This window comes from Falco peregrinus, chromosome W, assembly GCF_023634155.1.
Source record: "Falco peregrinus isolate bFalPer1 chromosome W, bFalPer1.pri, whole genome shotgun sequence".
NCBI lineage: Eukaryota > Metazoa > Chordata > Aves > Falconiformes > Falconidae > Falco > Falco peregrinus.
In genome coordinates this window covers 21,098,971-21,120,678 of record NC_073743.1, presented here as the reverse complement: position 1 = coordinate 21,120,678, position 21,708 = coordinate 21,098,971, and the positions used below count along the sequence as shown (strand labels likewise).

The following is a 21,708-nucleotide window of genomic DNA, read 5'->3' as shown; positions in this document are numbered from 1 at the left end:
TAGTATCAGTGACCTAAGTATTTTGCACAGAATTATACAGTGGGGTACTTCCTGTGCTTTTTTTCAGGTATTGCAATTCTCATAGCCTTGTATTTTGACAGTGGTCTGATATGACGTGTATTTCTGTCATCGCCAGCATATCCACTTATTCAATGGTATGAGTTAATATTTTGCATTAGTGATGCCACTGTATATAATTTCATTAAAGGTCCCAGTGAGGAATTTCAGGAGTACAAATTCTCCTCATTTATACTGTGGTAGCTTAAACATCAGTCCTCCCTAATCAGTTACTTGAGGCTTAATCATGGCTTCTCTGGTTTGTCTTTCACAGTAGCATATTTTCTTTATATTGCTGGGGTGGGCAAAGAATTTTTTTTTTTCTGTGATTAGTAAGTGAAAAGACATCAGTCAGGTATCAGAGATTCACTGTGCTTCATTAGAAAATGACAGTCCCAAATTTTAGACTGAGAAATCTCCCATATAGTTAAACACGAGGTTCAAATATTTTGAGCAGGTAAGCATATTTGGTCCAAAACCAATTAATTTTTCATATTCCATTTCTTGCCCATAATGCAATCGGAAACAATTTTTTTCTGCATGTGTCTCTGTAATTTGCAGGTGCACTAAAATTGTTTCAATGAGCTTTTTCTCAAAACACCGTCAGTAATCATATATTGACTATCTGCAGCAGAAAATGTTTGTTGTGCTTTCTCCAATTTAATAGGAAATTAGGAGGGTAAATTCTGCCCCACAGTTTAACTTAAGAGAGTAAATAATGATACTTGATACTTTAAAAGAGGAGCTGTCTTCCTGCATTAGTTTCAAGATCACTCTTTGAAGCAGTTATGACTGTGTGAACAGAGACTATCAGTTTCAGCAGAGGCATGAATTACAAATTTCTGCTCATTCACTGTTATTATTGTATTACTGAAGCTTACTAACCTTTAGTGAACTTTATAACCTGAAATGTCTTAAATGAAGTCTTGTATAAAATTTAACTAGCTTTCTATATCTAAAGTTTACTTTAGAAATGTGAATAAATGTTTCTTTCCTGAACCCCTTAATTCTTTCGTCAAATATGCTTGCTTTAAATTCATTGCTTTTCCCACTACATTAAACTAGGTAGATCTGAATATGTACAGGAAGAATTTAAATCTTTTGGTTGTTATTAGTGTGGAGATAGCGGACTCACACATGCAAAAAATTAAAGAAACTTACAAATATTCAAGTGATTTTTTTTCTTTTTGTTTTGGGGTTATACAGCACTAAACCACATCCTGTAGTACAACAGATCTTTTCCTTTTTATATTTATTGTGCAGTACCATTTCAGGTTAATAAACCAAACAAGGGATAATGCTCTTTTTCTCTATTCCCCACATTTTATTATTTTTATTTTAAAATAATATAAAATACATTGTTGCTCAGTGATTATCCCTCCCCCTGTTTTCCTTTTGCTCCAGGAGTCTGTTATGCTGAGGGTGACAGAAAACAGAGCTTATAGCTGAGGATCTGTGATGCTCTAGATAGAGGGTCTGCAGTTTGCTCTAAACACAGTGGGTATTACAGTATGCCAATCATACATGAATCATTGATTCCTTCAAGGATTTTTTTGTTTCATTGCTATGTATGTCATAAATGGCTTCTGACTCGCTTTGGAAAACTGATATTTCCTGGGTTTGGCCTCTGAGCAGCATGGTATTTTGAGTACTATGGTAATATTTATGCATGATTTTCCCCCCAACCAACTCACCTAGGGAATTCTGTCAAAAGAGAACTTCATTTGTATCCCAAATGTTCTTTAAATGATCATCCAATGCTGCATTTGTCTAATCTCACATTGGATGTTCACTGTGGGTGGTCTGTTATGTTTTGTCAGTTTTAATTATCGATTACAAATTTTAAACAAACTCACTTTTATCATGGTAGTTAAATTTTTCTGTGACCTCCAATTACATTTAAAATCTGAAATTCTTATTTCCCTTTATAGAACAATTTCATTTATGAAGAAGCAAGCTGGAGATGAAGCACCATGAAATATAATGTTAGCTATCAGCTGAAATGTTGTGTCTCAAATTACTTCCTGGGTTTAAAACAGTTGACATTATTTAAGGACAGGAAATCAATCTGACCATTTTGTATTTTATGGGAAAGCTATTATATTTTGATATTAAAAACCCAACCAGCTAATATTTAAATAACAGATTAAGATTGAAATGCTGGTTAAACATTGACTTAAATAAATTATAGAAGATTCCAACACCATCTGCCTTTATAGAGGTTAAACATTCTCAAAAAGACATGTTAAGCAAGGCTCTCCTTTGTACCAAAATAATTTCCAAACAATAAAAATAAAACCTTTTTCACAACAAGAAATATTGAAGATAAAACTGCAACATCAATATAATCTCATACTTAAAGTATTTAGAACAAAATGATATTATACTACTTTTGTTTCTTACTACAGACACTGCAAAGGCTTATTTATTTAGTCAAATACAATGTGAAGACAGTGGTACAAATTTTGATGTACTGTTTTCTATTTATCTGCTCTAACAAAATGAATTTCAGTATGGCTACATTGGTGAGCTATCCATAGCTCTAATTTTAAAGCAAAGCATAAAACAAACCTTATGTACCTTTAATTAAACAGACTTCATGTTATGCTTAACTTTGTTATATTGCAGTTGCCCAAGTTAAGCCGTGGGACTAGTAACACTTCATAAGTGTACTGGTTATTATTTAATTTGAGCCTTCAGTTACTACGATGTATATGAAAGGCATGCTAAAGCTGGATGCCAGCATGGCTTTTTGATTAGCTCTCATATATAATATACACGTGAGTAATAATCTCTGATAAATGCACAAGTATGATTTTGGATCTCCTATCATTCAGTCCTTACTTGAGTATTGCTCCCACTATATGCCCATGATTCTACAAGCTGGTAACAAGGGCAAATGTGCTGAATGGGCATATTAACTGAATAAGGAGTGCAGAACTGTGTTGCCTTCTTACTTACCTTTTAGAGGCCAAATTTTACACTTGGGAATTACATGCTCTTTAACTTTAATGTTTGCAGTCTCAGTGGCTGTCCACATATAGGTTCCAGCCCAATGCTTACTGCAGAATACAACACTGATTGCAATGCATTAGATCTTAGTTCTAAATTCAAATCAAAGTCAGATGAATATACACGCAGATGCATTGATACCCAAGTACAGATGCGGCCCTTTCTCTCAATTTCAAAATAGCAGAAAGACCCCTTGAACAAAGTATTTCTTGAAGTTTGTTCTTGAGCACTGATAAGTAAAATAAAAAAAAAACCCTCTCCAACATAAAGAGACCCAATACTATAAATCCAAGCACTGCTTGTTTGGTCTTTTTGCTTAAGTACGAGACAGTTGCACTAAAATGGATTATACACATTAAATTTTGCCTTTAAAGCCTTGTCTAATACCTATTCTCAGAGTACTTAGGAGGTTCTGACACTAACCTATCAACCTCTCTGTGAAGTACTGAGAAAAAGGGAAAATAAAGAAGCAAATGAGGAAAGCATTTTAAATCAAAAAGATATTTAAGATCCTATTAAATAACTTAGAAATAAAAAGAAATTAAGTTAGAACATACAAGAAAACCATACTTTTTGCTTTGTTAGAAGAGTTTTACACTACTTTGCTTATATTCCTTAATCCTCTCCATTCTTCCACAAGGCTTCTCTGGAAATGTTATTATATGTGCATGTGATCCAAATGATTCCGGTAAATGCTAGTGTCTAACTGTTCATTGTATCATTAGGCTTGAATGAGAAGTTAAGGTCTTTGATATGAATTAGTGTTCTATAAATAACTTTCCTCACAAAGGTCAATCAACAGATTGTCTCAAGTCCCTTAAGTTCTGTTGCAGAGATTAACAAAAATTGTTCATGCTGGCAATAACTTACATTTGATCCAGCTTGTATATAGATTATAAGATATGACACTGAACTAAAAAGTATTTCAATGAATACAAAACCTTCAAAGGCTTTCCCTGCTCTCTTTAAAAACAAGCAGATGTCTGCACTATTTGCTTGAATTTACTCTTCAAGAGGATTGCCACATATTCTTGACATAAGAGCCTTTGGTTCAACTGCATCGATAAAATAGTTCCTTCATCTATGGCATTACTACCATTGGAAGAAAGTGAGCTGAAGTGTTTTTCCTTCTTGTTTTCTGTCCTTTCTTTGTGGCTCCCCTTCCACTCAGGGCCACGAACATTTGCCTTCCATTGTGCTTCCAATTTAAGGATGCATATGTGTTATATCCATTTTCTTCTATTCTTTCCTTCAATTTGCAATCACTGTTAAACTCCTTCTGTTAAAAGAAGAAAATAAATGCACAAATTCAGAATAGACATAATTTTTCAGAGTTGCAGTATATTGAAGTTAAATAATTTCTAAAAACACTTTGGAAGATTTGAGTGTTCTGTATATGACACCCTTTTAGGTTTCTACAGTGTATTTTAAAGAGAGGTTTCACCATGTCTATAGCATTTAAAGCAACATCAGTTAGACTGCAAAAAGTGAAACCAACAAAAGACATAATTATTCAGTGTATAATTATAGCAATAAAATTATGTAATTTACAGCAAAAATGAAACTTCCCTTTGTTGGAATATGGCAACAATATTAAATCAAATTCTCAGTCATAAAATCAAAGTATGAGGTAGCAATCTTGGAATCATTCATCATATTTCAGTTCTAACAAATATAATCCTTAAATATCTTGAACTAGATTATTGATACCATATGTTAAATATGCATGCCACAGGCCTACTTCTTATTTAAAGTAAGATCCTTTACACCATACTACCCATGAAAAAGGGCTTTTTTGGATGGGTACAAATCACTGTTATGCTGCTGTTAAAATGGATGTGAGGCCTGTTTACTTTGCTGACATGAAGAGGGGCTTAGCCTAAAAAAGAATCATATGATCCTGTATCTTATTGGCTAAGTAAACTTGAAAGCAATTTCGTGTAGGGTACCAGTTTGGTCAAGTTACTTATACTCCATTTAGAAAGCTTTTGAAAGTAGGACATTTACAAAATACTTAAATAACCACCAAAAAGCATTTTGTTTTTTCTGCTTTTCAGAAAACAATATGTTATTTCACAGATCAGGGAGAAGCATGTCAGAATCTCAGAGTATGATATACTAACTACATGTGGTATTTTTAACATGTCTACAAACAAGATGAGAAATATTTCTGAATATAAAAGAATTTTCACGGTACAGATAAGGATTTCAGGGATGTTTTTTATTATGATCAAAATCCTTAAATATTCAGCTAATGAAGATATAACATTCACATCAATAAAATGAACATATGAATATTTTTAAAATGTATTTTCCATTTCTATTAATTTAAATTAGAATTTTTAAACTAGCTAATGTTCAGTACTTTGATACAGTAAGATTTTCCAGGTCTATAATTAATGTTTTATTTATTTGCTGTTAAGACTACAGAACACATCCTTATATTTTCCTAACAGAATTGTGCATATTCAAACTCAATACAGCTCCCAAAATTCACTTCAATTTTGGGATTAGTAGTTAGTGAAACAATGCCTGTTGGAGAAGACACTACAAAGTGAAGACTCTGCAAAATCACCCTTTATACTACCTGTAGTCACAAAGCTACATACAGATCATTTACTCTTTACTTGCCACCACTTGTAATATGCCACCTTCTGCTTCAAGGTATTAAGAAGGCTGGTGACCATCAATCGCAGTTCTAAATTGCAGTATATTCTCCTATCTGCCAGCACCTTATTTTGTTAAAGTAACCAAAGGGACCCACGGATCTGTGGGTGTCAAATTTGCCTAAATGAGCTCTAACGTGATCTTCCTTGACCAAGGGAAAGTCTTCCTTTCTCCAGGCTTCTCTTGCCTCCAGGGTCTGGGAAACCGGAGCCTTGGCAGTGAAGACTGAGGCAAAGGCGGCATTCAGTAACTGCCTTCTCTGTGTACTTCATCACTAGGGCACCCACCTCATTCAGCCATTTTCCCTAGTCATCCTTTTCCTACTGATGTACTTGAAGAAGCCCTTTTTATTGTCCTTGACATCCCTCACCAGATTTCATTCCAAACAGACCTTAGCCTTCCTCATCACCTCCCTGCATGTTCTGACAACATCCCTATATTCCTCCCAAGTGGCCTCTCCCTTTTTCCACATTCCATAAACTTCCTTCTTCTGTCTGAGTTTTGCCAGAAGCTCCTTGCTCATCCAGTCATGCCTCCTGCCCCCTTTGCTTGATTTCTTACTCATAGGGATGCACCTATCTTGAGATTGGAGGAAGTGATGCTTGAATATTAGCCAGCTCTCTTGGACATCCCCCTACCTTCCAGAGCCCTAACCCATGGGATTCCTCCAAGTAGGTCCTTGGAGAGGCCAAAGTTAGCTCTCCTGAAGTCCAGGGTTGCAATCTTCCTTATTGCCCTGCTTCCTCCACGCAGGATCTTGAACTCCACCATCTCATGGTTGCTGCAGCCAAGGCTGCCCCCAACCTTCACATCACCAACCAGCCCTTCTTTGTTTGTTAGTACAAGGTCCAGCAGCACACCTCGCCTCGTTGGTTCCTCCACCACCTGTGTCAAAAAGTTATCGTCAATGCTCTGCAGGAACCTCCTGGACTGCGTGAGCTTAGCTGTGTTGTCTTTCCAGCAGATATCAGGGTGGTTGAAGTCCTCCATGAGAACCAGGGCCTGTGATTGTGAGGCTACCTCCAGTTGTCTGTAGAAGGCCTCATTGACTTCCTCTTCCTGATCAGATGGCCTGTAGCGAACACCCACAACAGTGTCCCCCATGTTGGCCTGCCCCTTAATCCTTACCCATAAGCTCTTGCGTTGTTCTGCATCCACCCCTAGGCAGAGCTTGATACATTCCAGTTGCTCCATCGCATAAAGAGTAACGCCAGCACCTCTCCTTGCTGGCCTGTCTTTCCTAAGAAGTACATTGCCATCCACGACAGCATTCCAGTCATACAAGGTATCCCACCATGTCTCTGTAATTGCAAGGAGATCACAGCCCTGCGACCACACACAGATCTCTAATTCTTCCTGTTTATTCCCCATGCCGTGTGCATTAGTGTACAAGCAATTCGGAGAGGTAATCAAGCTTGCAGGTTTCCCAGGAGGGATGCAAGTGGATCCACCATAGCCGTACACACCCTTGAGGTGGCTGGCCTTCTGGTACTCCTCTTGGGAGGCAGCTAAGGAACATATGTCACTGCTCTGGTCGGCCTGGCTTATTCCCCAGCTGGATGCAATAGTGTGAACATTGCCACTTTGGACCCCTCTCCCCCAAGTCCTTCAGCTTAAAATTTGCCTCACCAAGCTGGCTAGCTTGTTGCCAAACAATACAATTTAAAATACAATACAAACTTTTATCTCTTTTCTTAGATAATAAAGAGAGAACAGATGTGATGTGGTTAAGAAATTTTATTGGCAGGGGTCTGAGTGTTAGCTCAGGACTGCTTTGTTTGTTTCAAACAAATTTCAGTTTAACCTTGCACCAATGTCTATTGTGCATATGCTTAAGAGTGTTTTTATGATTTTTATTGATTCTGGTTTTCATATCCATCTGCAAGCTGTCACACTATTGTAATATGAATCTAACTGCAAGTCTTGGGAGGATGGGAAAAATAACAACAGAAGCATTTTTGAAATCTCTGAAGTATTATGGAATAGGTTTTGATAAGTAATTATGTTGTGATTTTATGATGTGAATACTGAAAACTTAGCTGGAATAAAAAAAGAAAAAGGCTTTCTACATTCATATCCTCCTGTCAACACTATTTCTAATACACTGAATTACTGAATCTTATGGCATCAGTTTCCACTTATGGTACATGAAAGCTGCTTTGCCTTCTTTTGTATGTGTATAGGGTTGGAATGAGCTCTCACCACGCCAGCTGTGGCTAACAACTTGGGTAGGAAAACTTATCTCGGGCTTTGTGATGTATCATCACAAAAAAATAAGTTAAACACTGTTCACTGAGACATGTGAATTGACTATGGGGATTTATGCTGACACCTTCACATATGTCCAGAAGCATACCCACAATCAATGAATGGAGCTTAACTGACAAATGGTAACTTTGTCAGCAACTCAGTATACCCTTATACCTCTCAATGGTGCAGGACTGAGCACTGATCATCCTGTATTCCCGACCAGTGTAATTTTAGAAATTAAAATTCACATTTACAGGAGCTTAAGAAACATTTCTTTCTTCTGGTCTTTCCTTAATGTGATTCTTTGACACTGCCCAGGAATTTAGAAGGTCAGAAGTAACCTTATGAACCAGGAGTGACTAGCCACAGTGTAGATGAGGGAGGGCAGTTTATATAGTTTGTATGAACTAAACTCACCCTGTAGAAATGCTTCCTTAAAAAAGAGCGCACCAAATGACTTCAACCCCCTCGAGTCTCAGAGTGGCATTACTTCATCATTTTTGGTAGGTTTAGCTACATTGCCCGAGGATAAACCTAATCCCAGTACCTATTTGTAAAGTGCTCTTTAAAGCCTGTGGTTGTTCTGAATACTGAACAATCTAAAGATTGGCTCATAACCTTTGCAGATGACTTAAATAAGTTTACATTTACATGGGCTCAAACTCACTGGAACTGGCAAAAAGCTGCAAAATTATAAATCAAACCAGATGTAATACCAGAACAATATTTGGATAGTCACTGGGGTTTGGGGTTTTTTGTTGTTTGTGGGGTTTTTTTTGTTGGTTTTTTTTTTAACTGGAAGTATCGGTAACCTCAAACTTACACAAATACAAATGGAGTATATATGGACAATTTTCAAATTATATCCAAATTCTGCTCAGTCAAAGCTTATCTGTCTGCTGATGTACAAGTCTTTGTCTCTCTGTACTGCCCATAATCTTGTGAATTAATTAATACAGTCAATGTAAAGCTGGCTACTCTAGAAATCTTGGCAGTCATAGTTTGATAATTAGGTGCATCTCCTCCATCAGCTGAAGTTTAAAAGATTTTAGGTACACTTTATCCCCCCAGAATTACTGATAAATGTGGCTGTACTGTAGAAAAAAACCAGGGGAAAATAGCCTTGAAGATTCCATTTTGTAGTATGCTTTCCATCGGACAATACTTAATAATAAACCTGACTTGAAGCAGTAGGCATGATAAATCCCCCAGTAGCTGCTTTGGTATGATATGAGCCTAACAAACACCAGGGAGTTTGTGGAGAGGGGGGCTGCTGGTTTACCACAGGATGAAATTTTGATGAACATCTCATTTCAGCTCTAGTAGTAATACATAGTCAAATGGAGTTTTCAATAGGTAAGAGAGGGAACTGTGCCAACTACTGCAATCCATTTGGAAGACAAAAGAATACTTACAGAGCCGTAGACCTTTCCTTTCTTGTTCATGGCTAAATAATAGTTGCTCTTAATGGACTTAACTGCCACAACTCCAATTTCTACAGATGTTATCTCCAATATGCCTAAAAAATAAAAATTGAGCTATTTAATCACTTCATCAGAGGATTTTCTCACTATAAGACCAATAAACCTGAAAAATACTAAACTTCTAATATTCAGAACCAACTGACCAACAAACTTTAGCCATGTTCTCCAAAACATTGCAAGAATATACACAAACATTGTTTCAATTGTTTCCTTTGCTAACTCTGCATTTTAAATCCCATAAATACTGAAACAGTTCCATTCTTCTTAGCATAGATTTTACTAAAATTTATCAGAAGAGACATCTAAACCACAGCATTACATTGAATCTATAGCATATGTCAATAGAATGTTAGATTTACCCCAATCTTCAAAAACAGTGGTAAACTATTTATTCCTTGTAGGACAGCTAGATAAACTAAATCCCTTGGCTGCACTGAGCTGATAAAATTCTTTTTTGGCAAGTGTGTTGACTTTTTGGGATATAGTAAGACTAACCCTAATGGCCACATTATCTTTGTCTTTCAGATATCAGAAATATTTTGCTGTGTTTGTAATAAATATTAAGGTTTTTTTTCTTTAAAACAAACTCTTTCTGGGATATTGGATGGCTAAAGGGGCCAGTAATGGGACACAGCTTTTCATCTCTATATTTTCTGCCCCAAAACATACTGATTTAGTAGTAGTAGAAGTTACTACAACTTACATAGTGAATTTAGAGATCTCTTTTCAGCTATTGCTAGAGTAAGTGGATGGCTATGTTGTTTGGGAATTGTGTCTTAATATAGGAGAAATATAGCTCCGATCAAATATTTTCTAAATAGTTGATCCAGGTAATATGCCTGGCTCCAACCTTTCTTCTGATCTTTATAGTGGTCAGAAAAATAGTCCATCTAACTCAGTGGTCATGACAGGTTTTCCACTGGGGAAATTACAGGAGGGGCAAAAGTGTTGAGAAATTTTAAAGAAAAACATCCTAGACCAAGCCAACAATTAATGTGACAAATAGATCAGTTGGAAAAACACTAATGAGTTGCCAACTGCTTAAAAAAAAGGAATCTGCAATAATTTCCTCCTAAGTCTGTTCTATGCTCTTTGTCTGAGCAGAGTAGTACTAGAAAATCCATATGCTTTTTTCACTTACTTTAAAATTCCTTATGGTAACCACACACCAACTGAAGCCAAGAGTGTAACTTGGTATTCAGTGCTTTTTCTGGAAATGCTGATTTTCTGTCCCTGAACACTGAATGCAGTCTGTTCAGACTGTAGAACCATGTAGACGTTAATGTGCAGTGAGGTGAGGAGAATGTTTTTCACTGATTTTTTTTTTTTTATATGGCTGCTTTATATACGATGCAAAAGCCATTCTGTATGGCCATTGTACTGGTCTATGCAACTCAGGATTAACAGAGGAGTTTAGGGTGTTACTTATTCTGTGATTAGAAGTAGAGGCAGTTGACAGTAGCTGGGCAGTAGCTGTGAATCAAGCATGACAAAGTAATAGTTTATTTTTATTGGGAAGCATACTGATGACATAGTTTATGCACATGAAAAAGAGAGAGAACATCAAACTAAGGAATTTAAGATGAAAGACCTCATTTTATTGTCAAGAAAGGAAACGTGGCCTTTCCTGGATGCATTTTTAATATACAAATATAGATTTTTATATATATATATATAAATTATATTCATTTTGATATGAAGAAATACAATTTCTAGTGCAATTACCAGAGGCTATGTATTTACTTAGCAGGAAGCATTAGGTTGGCCACAGCTACAAGGTCTAGACTCTTTGCATATGTCATATTTTAACCCCAGCCGGTAACAAAGTACCACACAGCCACTTGATCACTCCCCCATCACCCAGAGGGATGGGGAGGAGAATTGGGAAGGAATGTAAAACTCGAGGACTGAGATAAAAACAATTTAATAATTTAAACAGAATAAAAAAGGCAAGAACAATAACAACAACAGTTATAATGAAAAGGTGAGAAAAAGGATAAAATCCAAAGGGAAAGGAAAAAAAAGGAAAACAAGTGATGCACAGTACAACTGCTCACTGACGAATGTCCAGCCAGTCCCCGAGCAACGATTCCCCCCCCAGCTAACCCTCCAAGTTATATACCAAGCATGATGCCCTATGGTATGGAATACCTCTTTGGCTGGTTCAGGTCAGCTGACCTGGCTGTGTCCCCTCCCAAATTCCTGTGCCCCTCCAGCCCTCTGGCTGGCAGGGCCCAAGGAACTGAACAGTCCTTGACTTAGTATAAACATTACCCAGCAACAACTAAAAACATCAGTGTCCTATCAGCATTGTTCTCACATCATAGCCAAAACACAGCACTGTACTAGCTACTAAGAAGAAAGTTAACTCCATCCCAGCTGAAACCAGGACAGCCAATCACAATGGGATGTTTTTGCCACTCATTCCCAGTCAAGCTTATTTCAGCCTCAAATACAATTAGCTGCTGCGATCCCCCTGTCACTCCAGAAATACTAATAGGTTTTGCCCCTTCATAGCTTGATGGCATTAGAGTACACTGCACCTGTATCTACTAGAGCTTTATATTCCTGTGGGTCTGATGTGCTAGGCCATCGGATCCACACAGTTCAGTAAACCTAGTTATCCCTGGCATTCACATGACTGGAGGCAGGGCCCCCCTAATCCTAGTTGTAGGATTCTCCACCAGGATGGCAAATGGTGTGAAGCACATGTAGCGTGGAGTAGTTCTGCTCACTTATATCTTGCCAGAATTAATCAGGATTCCTTTTCACAGGATCGAGAATAAAGTCTGGGTGACTGTCCTCTGGAGACTGCAGCAGCAACCTTCCTGGAAGACTTCTTATTTGTGATTGTTTTTCCTTGTAATTCACACACCCGTGCCTCCAGAACTGAGGTAGGTTTTCCATCCCACCTCCTCACATCCTCTCCATGGTCCTGCAGGTAAAACCATGGGGTACCCCATGGTGTGTATTTCATGTATTCTCCCTCCCAAACAGAAGGGCATCTACAGCTGATAGCTGAGATGCGGGTCTGTACAGGTGGAGAGTGGGATATATCCTAATCATGTCGCTGGACCAGCTTCTCCACAGCTGAGATGATGGAGGTAGAGATGCTATTTTCATAGTCCCAGAGATGATGAACCACTTCATCCAATGACATTGGTGCGCCATCTCTCCAGCCTATTATTATCAATGAGTTTGCATATGCTGATGGTGTGCTCTGTACCAATTTCCACCATATGGATCATGTATATAGGACTTCATTGGGATCCTTGGGTGACTGTGGATTGTCCTGGTCATAATAAATTATCTCTTTCACAGCTACTTCCCTCAAGTACTGGATACCTTTCTCTATTGCATTCCACTTCCCTGGGTGACATGTAATATCCTCCTTGTAGGGATACCTTTCCCTAACGCTTGACAGAAGTCACTTCCAGAGGCTGATGGCTCATGTTCCTTTTCCAATTGCCTTGTCAATGCCCCCTTCTTCAGAAAGTGATCCCAGCTGCTTGGCTTCCCTACCCTCCAAGTCTATACTATTAGCCTCATTATCCCAGCATTGAAGCAACCACGTGACAATGTGTTCATCTGATTTATGGGCATAATCTTTCCACATATCCCATAGTTCATTCAGGGATAGGGATCAAGAGGTTACCTCTTGTTCACCTTCTTCATCCTGATCCTGTGATGTCCCTGCTTCACCCTCCTTTCCTAAATGGGCTGCTTTCTATTTCTACTTCTTCTGTATAGGGGCCACTGATACTGACACCAGTAGGTCTTCTGCATCACTCACTGCAGGGCCAAGGTAGCTGCAGTGCCTGCCACAGGGTGGTCTGGAGTAGTCACAGTGCCCACCACATGGGCTGAAGCGCCTGCCCTGGGGGCTGGAGTACCTGCAGGGGCTGAAGCAGCTGTTGTTTTTTCCATGGAGGCTAGTGTAGTTACAATTTGCTGCAATGGAGAGACAAGACACTGCTTGATGCAAGCAAGATGTCGATTTATTGTACACAATCACAAGTTTATATATGTTTTCAGAAGCTGTGCGCTTTAAACAGATTGGTTCTTTAAGCTAAGCATTACATACTAGGCAATCCCTGATTGGTGGTTAACTACAGACAAAGGCCACTTTAAGTAAGTTTTTACAGTCATCAATTAACAGCAACCTGTTACTTCTCCTTGGCCCATCTGTTCCTCATTCCCTTATCTTTTCTCAGCATGACTCATCCTGTTGATTGTTATCTATTCACATTCCTTGTCCTCCCAGGGTTTGTGGCCTACTAGCTGGAGCACATTCCTTTCAGCTAACTGATTGGTACTTATGGTCCTGATTTCCAGGCCCCCTCCTACAACAATTAGTCGCTTAATTCTCCACCAGGTCCAGGAGGTGAAGATCACATTCAGTATTCCTAGCACTAGGGTCAGGACCTGCACTATGGTAGTTCCAAAAGTCCAAAGTTATTCAGAATTTCCAGAAATCCTAAATGCTTCAGTAATTAGCCCTGGGGAGAAAGGGGAGGTGTGGACCCCACCCTATAAGTTGACTCTGGAAAAGACAACCCAAAGGTGCAATTGTTGGCATTTCCCGCCAGGAGCCACCTGACACACAGGGGCAAGTACACAGACCAGATTAGTTTTACAACCAGTGAGTCCATCGTATCATAAGCCAGCACTATATAGTACAACACTGATAACTTTCGCCCAAGTCCCAAGGACAACAAACAGCACAACAGGGAACACATACTGCAAGTAAATAATGCAACCCTGAGACCATGGGCAGCAACTTTAAGAACATAGAAAACAGCATTGTGGCCAATGATTATTAATCCAATCCAATGAATACTGACAATTTCGTTCTAACACACTGTTGGACCTGTTTTTATCTCAACCCTTCATGCCCCACATTGGGCATCACAAAAGACTGTCATAGTTTAACCCCAGCTGGTAACGAAGTACCACACAGCCAGAAAGGAATGTAAAACTCCAGGGTTGAGAAAAGAACAATTTAATAATTCAAATAAAATAAAACACCCCACCCCCTCTAATAATAATAATAACAGTTATAATGAAAAGGAGGGAGAAGGGGAGAGGAATGAAATCCAAAGAGAAGGGAGGAAAGAAAACAAGTGATGCACAATACAACTGCTCACCACCCACTGACTGATGCCCAGCCAGTCCCTGAGCAACAATCAGCAGGCCCTGGCCAACCCCACCCAGTTTATATACCCAGCATGACATCCCATGGTATGGAATACCTCTTTGACTAGTTTGGGTCAGCTGACCTGGCTGTGTCCCCTCCCAATTTTTTGTGCCCCTCCAGCCTTCTTGCTGGAAGGCAAGGCCTGAGAAACTGAAAAGTCCTTGACTTAGTATAAACATTACCCAGCAACAACTAAAAACATCAGTGTGCTATGAACATTGTTCTCACATCATAGCCGAAACACAGCTCTGCACTAGCTACTAAGAAGAAAATTAACTCTAACCTAGCTGAAACCAGGAGATATATGAGAAAGATTTCAGTGAGAACTGCAGGATAAACAGTAGGTCTAGGATCTAGTAAAGCCCTTCAGAAAATGGGTCATATTAAACCAGAAATAACACATTTATTGTCCACACCTATAAAGAGCTGAAAGAGGAGGATTATTTTGTTTCAATTTCTTTGTGAGTCCCTGACAATACAAAGACTGATATATAAATGAAAATATCAATGTCGATAGGCACAAATGATCATGTATTATTAAAAAAAATATAAAGCCTTCACTGTAAGGGTTTTATGGTAAGATTCTTAAATGTAGCATGAAAAATCAGCATTGCTAAAGATGGAGTTGCACATATAAACTAAAAAAACTTAATATGTGCTGTGACAAATCTGAATATCCACTGACTTTCTTACAGCTGTGTGAGAATAATTCTGTGCTAATCACCACTCAGGCTTGAAACCCAATGGACTTGGAACAGACAGAGTGAAGACAGTTACATATGACACTGCAAGCCTGCTACCTGTGAAGGGGAAAGAACAACAGTTCCCAAAATCAGCTCACTCCATCACCAGTGTTATCCAACTCAGTAGCAGGAAAGGCCCCTTTGATATCTGGAACTGCCTAACTACTGCCAAGCAGAAAAAGATATGGCCAGTTAGATAAATGAAAACTCTAAACATAATTTCCATTAGTTACTTATATGTAACGTTAGCTTGAGAATTAGCACAAGGTGCTTAGGTGGAAAGAAGAGGACCTACAACTTAGGGGAACTCTGTATCTAGGAAGACCCAGAAAACATGAGGGAAGAGTTAGTTAAGACCTATGACCTACTCTTAAGGTTAACTTTTTGCTGTTGTAAAGGTGCCATATATCACTTTCCATATGTAAAATGAAGAGAATTATACTCTCCAATCTCAAGATAAGTAGTGAAAGCTCCTTAATTAGGTCTTGATAGCCAGCTCATATATACTAGTGTCATGCCATTGATACAAACAGATCAGTGAGTCCATACCAGCCGAGGCCTATTATGTTTGTAATACTTTTAAAACATTGCTCATTTTCACAGCAAAAAAAAGCCAAAGTTCCTTTCTTGATTTTCTGAAAGAGTATTAATATAGAGTAGTAGTCTTTAATATTTCCCTCCCATGGGTCATCCCCTAAAGTATTTGTGCTCAAAATCAAACACAGTTAAGTGCAGTGCCTTAAGTTATATGGATGACAAGCTCCCCGGCAGGGGGAGATCGCGACCACCGACTCATATACCACCTACCCAAATCGTACCCCAGACCCATTTCTGAACTTTTCTAAGCTCTACTGCACAGAATGGGATATAGGAGGAGAATATATTAATGATTTACAGGAAATATCATGGTTATGCATGAATACTTAATGAATATGTATGAATCAGTTCTATATATGGTGTCTGATTTTGAAACTTGGTGTGCGTTGATCGTGAGAAGACTCACTCACGCACCCAGCCGTTAATAAAGAAGTGTCTGCTTATCTACATCACATTGGTGTCGATAAGTTCTTCATTCCGAGATTTCGGTAACAGTTTTGTCGACCCAGATGGGACCTCGCTGAAGGAGACCGGAGGAGTCGGGGACCTGATCGGTTCCAGCCGGCACCGAGGATTTCTCGGGGATACCCATCGATCCCCGATCCGTAAGGCTCTTCGCGACGTTCCCTGGATTTTGGTAAGACACTTATTTTTCTAATTGTAGTAAGTGGGTTTGACTCCCACTAAAGTAAGTGCACTGGAGGAAGTGGGTTGGAGTTCCACAAGAGTAAGTGGGTTAGAGTCCCACTATAATAAGTGTATGGTAAGGAGTGGGTTAGAGTCCCACCAGTGGGTTTGAGTCCCACTGAGTAAGTTTGCCTGTCAGATGCAGTGAAAGCTGCGCAGGGTAGGACTAAGCGTCTGCCTGTAAGACATAAGCGAAAGCTATTGCAGGGTTGGACAAAAGTGGAAACAAGCGAACCTATATGCTATAGTGTTCTCTAAGGTAGTGCCTCTAACAAGAAGTTAGAAGGGGTTTTTCTTTTGATACGGAATTGTTTATTGTTTCTGTGTATTGAGAAGAAAATTAAGAAGTGTATAATATTGTGTTTTATGTCTTTGTTTAAAGTAATTGTGGAAAAGTGTGAGTGTGGCTGTAAGGGTGAGACGTGCAATTGAGCACGAAAGCGAGTGTGGAGTGTGGATCCGTGGATCGGAGTGACAGAGTTGAATAATTGTGTATTGTACTGTGAGTGATTATACCATGGCATCTAAGTTAACTCGGTTGTTTAAAAGTAAAAGCATGGGTAATCTTGCTGCAAATGACAAAATCATGAAAAAAATTCTCCGTTGGGATGTTTACTGGCACATTGGGGAAATTTACATGATGATCTGCAAAAGAGCCAGATGATTGAGTATTGTAATAATTTGAGTACTGTAATAATTGGTGGCCTTTGTATATATTGGATGATCAGGAAAAGTGGCCCATGAATGGGACACTGAATTATAACACTATTCTGCAGTTAATGCTGTATTGTAAAAGAGAAGGGAAATGGAATAAAATGCCAAATGTGGATTTGTTTTTTTACTTAAGACAAAGAAAGGATTGGCAGGATGAATGTAAGCTAACTATTAGAGATAATTTGGTAATGGCTATAACTTCTGATAATAAGAAAGTGGAAAAAAAAATATGTTGCTCAACCTGTGAGATTGGGAGTGGATACAGGAGTAACATTTTTTTTATTAAATACCTGTAAAGGAAAAACTGGAACAAAAACAGGCCATTCCTGCAACCACTGGATTTGAAATTTGGAAATAAGATAATTACACATGAATTCTTGTATGTACCAGAATGTCCGATACCCTTGTTAGGAAGAGATTTGTTATCCAAATTAAATGCACAAATTGTTTTTGACGAAGGAGAACTTTTCTTGAAAATACCTGAGTCAAAAACAGGAGAAATCCTGATGATACAAGAAAAGGTAAAGGAACAAGAAATTCCACCGGAGGTGGATTTGGCAGTGATCCCTACTGTATGGGAAACAAATATTCCTGGTAAATCAAAACTAGCAGAACCTGTTAAAGTAGATTTGAAGGAAGGCGCAGGAACAGTGAGAATTAAACAATATCCAATCAAATCAGAAGTGAGACAGGAATTGAAGAAATTGATTGATAAATTTTGGGAGTATAAAATTTTGGAAGAATGTGAATCTGAGTATAATACTCCTATTTTACCAGTCAGAAAACCCTCGGGTGAATATAGGCTGGTGCAAGACTTGAGAGCAGTAAATCAAATAGTTAAGGATATTTATCCTGTAGTAGCAAACCCTTATACACTGTTAACAGCACTGAGGGAGAATTATCAGTGGTTTACAGTGCTTGATTTGAAAGATGCTTTCTTTTGTATACCTTTGGAAAGGGAAAGCAGAAAACTGTTTGCTTTTGAATGGGAAAATCCTTAAACCGGGCGAAGGATGCAGCTGACATGGATTAGATTACCCCAAGGATTTAAAAACAGTCCAACTATTTTTGGAAATCAATTAGCAAAGGAACTTGAAATCTGGAAACAGGATAAATCAAGGCCTGGACATTTACTCCTACAATATGTGGATGACATACTGATTGCTACAGAAGAAAGATTTACTTGTATACAGGTGACTATTGACCTCTTGAATTTCCTGGGACTAAATGTGTACAAGGTATCCAGGAAGAAAGCCCAGATAGCCTGCCAGACTGTGATATATCTGGGCTTTGAGATTTCAAAAGGACAACGACAATTAGGAAAAAATCGCAAAGAAGCTATTTGTGGTATACCTGAGCCGAGAAATATTCATGAACTCAGAGCATTTTTGGGAATGACTGGGTAGTGTCGCCTTTGGATCATGAACTATGGGCTAATAGCTAAACCGCTGTACGAGGCCCAAAAGAACTCTCCCTTTGTATGGGGCCCACAACAACAAAAGGCTTTTGTAGAGTTGAAACGTGCCTTAATGTCTGCATCTGCTTTGGGACTTTTGGATTTAACCAAAGATTTTCAGTTGTTTGTTCATGAAAGGCAACACCTTGCACTGGGAGTGTTAACTCAGAAGACAGGAAGCTGGAAATGACCAGTTGGATATTTCTCTAAACAACTGGACACAGTGAGTAAAGGGTGGCCAAACTGCCTTTGAGCAGTGGCAGCAACAGTGATGCTCATACAAGAAGCTCGGAAATTGACTTTGGGAAGAACAACAACAGTCTATGTTCCACACATGCTGATAACTGTTTTAGAACAAAAGGGGGGACATTGGCTGTCTCCCAGCAGAATGATGAAGTACCAGGTGGTACTGACTGAACAGGATGATGTGATTCTAAAGACAACTAACCTGGTAAATCCTGCAGTGTTTTTAAGTTCCATACAGGAAGAAGGACGGCTGGAACATGACTGCTTGGCTACCATCGAGTATGTTTATTCCAGTCGTGAAGATCTGAAGGATGTACCACTGGAGCGTCCAGACTGGGAATTGTATGCTAATGGAAGCAGCTTTATGGAACAAGGAGTCCGATATGCTGGATATGCGGTAACAACAGATACTACAGTTATAGAAGCAGGAGCATTGGCGAGTACCACATCAGCCCAGAAAGCGGAACTTATTGCCTTGATTCAAGCCCTAGAATTAAGTAAAGACAAGAAAGTAAATATCTGGACAGATTCAAAATATGCCTTTGGGATAGTGCATGTCCATGGGGCTTTGTGGAAAGAAAGAGGGCTGTTGTCCTCTCAAGGATCAAACATTAAGCATCAAACAGAAATTATACAATTATTGCAAGCAGTTCAAAAGCCAGATCAAGTAGCAATCATGCACTGTAAGGCACATCAAATTGGGAATACAAAAATAATAGCTGGAAAAAAATTGGCTGATAAAATGGCAAGAAAGGTAGCAAAGAAACAAGCATTACAGATGGCAATAATTCTTTCTAAAACAGTAACCCTTCCCAGGGAAAAACCAAATATTCAGAAGAAGATGACAAATTGGGTCAGTTATTAAATGCTAAGAAAACTTAGCTAGGTGGTGGATAACTCCTAATGGACAGGTAGTAATTCCACCTCTTCTGATGAGAGAGATAATTCAAACAAGACATCAGGAATGTCACTGGGGGGCACAAGCCTTTGTAACTTCTTTACGAAAACAAGTAGTATCAGTTAAAATGTTGGGAATAGCTAAAATGGTAACTACAAAATGTGAACTATGTTTGAAAACCAATCCAGTGATTAAGAAAAAGGTTCAAATGGGTAGATTGAAATCTGGTATAGAACCTGGAGATTATTAGCTGCTGCGGGCATTTCGGGCGAGCGGGAGTCAGATACGAATACTCACAGAGTTCAAGATCTGATCCGTTTATTGTACAAACCAGGTAAACTTTTATAAGGCATTCTATAAGCGTGCGATAATGTGATTGGTTATCTTACAAGCGTATAATAATATGATTGGTTAACAATTGTTTACTGGGAAGATTTCTGTTTCTGCTTTTTCTGGCACGTAGGCTCCTTTCTGCAGTTTCCCAGCTCCTCTTATCACGTCCCGTTGGCCTTGGTTTTGTGCCAACATCTGCAATTCGTTCCTTTTTCTTCATCCCACTGTCCTGGCCGTAACCTCGTCTTATCTCTTCAGTATTTTTTCCACTTGCTTCAGAGTTCAGTATAATCATTCAATACAGCAAGAGCCCCAACAATTAGCAAGTAGATTTTTTAGAGTTACCTAGACAAAATGGGTACCGGTACATCCTGATAGGGGTTGATACTTTTACAGGATGGCCAGAAGCCCTTCCCTGTCGCACCACACAAGCAAAAGAAGTAGTGAAGTGGTTATTACAAGAAACAATTCCGAGATTTGGAGTTCCTATTGGAATTTCTTCTGACAGAGGTCCACACTTTGTTGCTGAAGTGGTCCAAAGTGTTAGCAGAGCATTGGGTATTAATTGGGATTTACATGCGTCTTGGAGACCACAATCTAGTGGGAAAGTGGAGAGGATGAATCAAACTTTGAAACGACAAATAAGTAAAATTTGTCAAGAAACCAGTCTAAAGTGGCCTCAGGCACTTCCATTGGCATTATTATGAATCAGGGTACAGCCAAAGAGTGGAACCTCAGTCAGTCCTTATGAATTATTATATGGAAAAACATGAGTCTCCAGAACCAAATCTAAACATACATGTAAAAGGAAAACAAGATGTGTATAACTATTTGCTTTCTCTAAGGAAAACTTTGGCTGCAATTCGGAGTGCAGTAATTTGGAATAGACCTTTATCCCAGGAAAATTCAGTGCATGATTTCCAACCGGGAGATTATGCCTATGTGAAAACCTGGACCTCCAAACCTTTACAGGAACGTTGGAAAGGACCTTTTTAAGTACTGTTAACCACTTTTACAGCTATCAAGATAGCAGAATCAGATGCTTGGATACATGTTACTCAAGTGAAGAAAGCACCTACTCCATGGAAGATTGTCAATCGTGACCCAGAGACTTAAAAATTGACACTGAAACATGTCTAATTTTTATATCTGATTTTATTTTGGTCGGTAGTGTTGGTGGGATCATGGGCTGGCTTGGTGGACAGGAACAAAAGACAAGTAGAAACAGAACAAGTGATTGACATTCCCAAACAAATGGCTGAGGAAAATTTAATGGTAGGATTGATTAAAGGATTTGCCAATTTACAAAATGTCACGCAGATCACTGCTTGTTTGCCAATATCGAGGGCAGTAGGTGAATTTATTCC

General features: G+C 38.7%; 1 protein-coding gene across 1 annotated transcript in view; it reads right to left on the bottom strand.

Annotated features, from left to right (window-relative positions):
* Window positions 1–3,887: 3,887 nt before the first annotated feature.
* Window positions 3,888–21,708, bottom strand: part of LOC129783008 (fibroblast growth factor 10-like) — a 50,982-nt gene continuing 33,161 nt past the window's right edge. The window contains exons 2-3 of the mRNA XM_055792625.1: window positions 9,402–9,505; window positions 3,888–4,348 (exon numbers count right to left, since the gene is read on the bottom strand). Coding sequence (XP_055648600.1) covers window positions 4,151–4,348; window positions 9,402–9,505 — 302 coding nt within the window. The 3' untranslated portion in view covers window positions 3,888–4,150. The remainder of the gene's footprint in view (window positions 4,349–9,401; window positions 9,506–21,708) is intronic.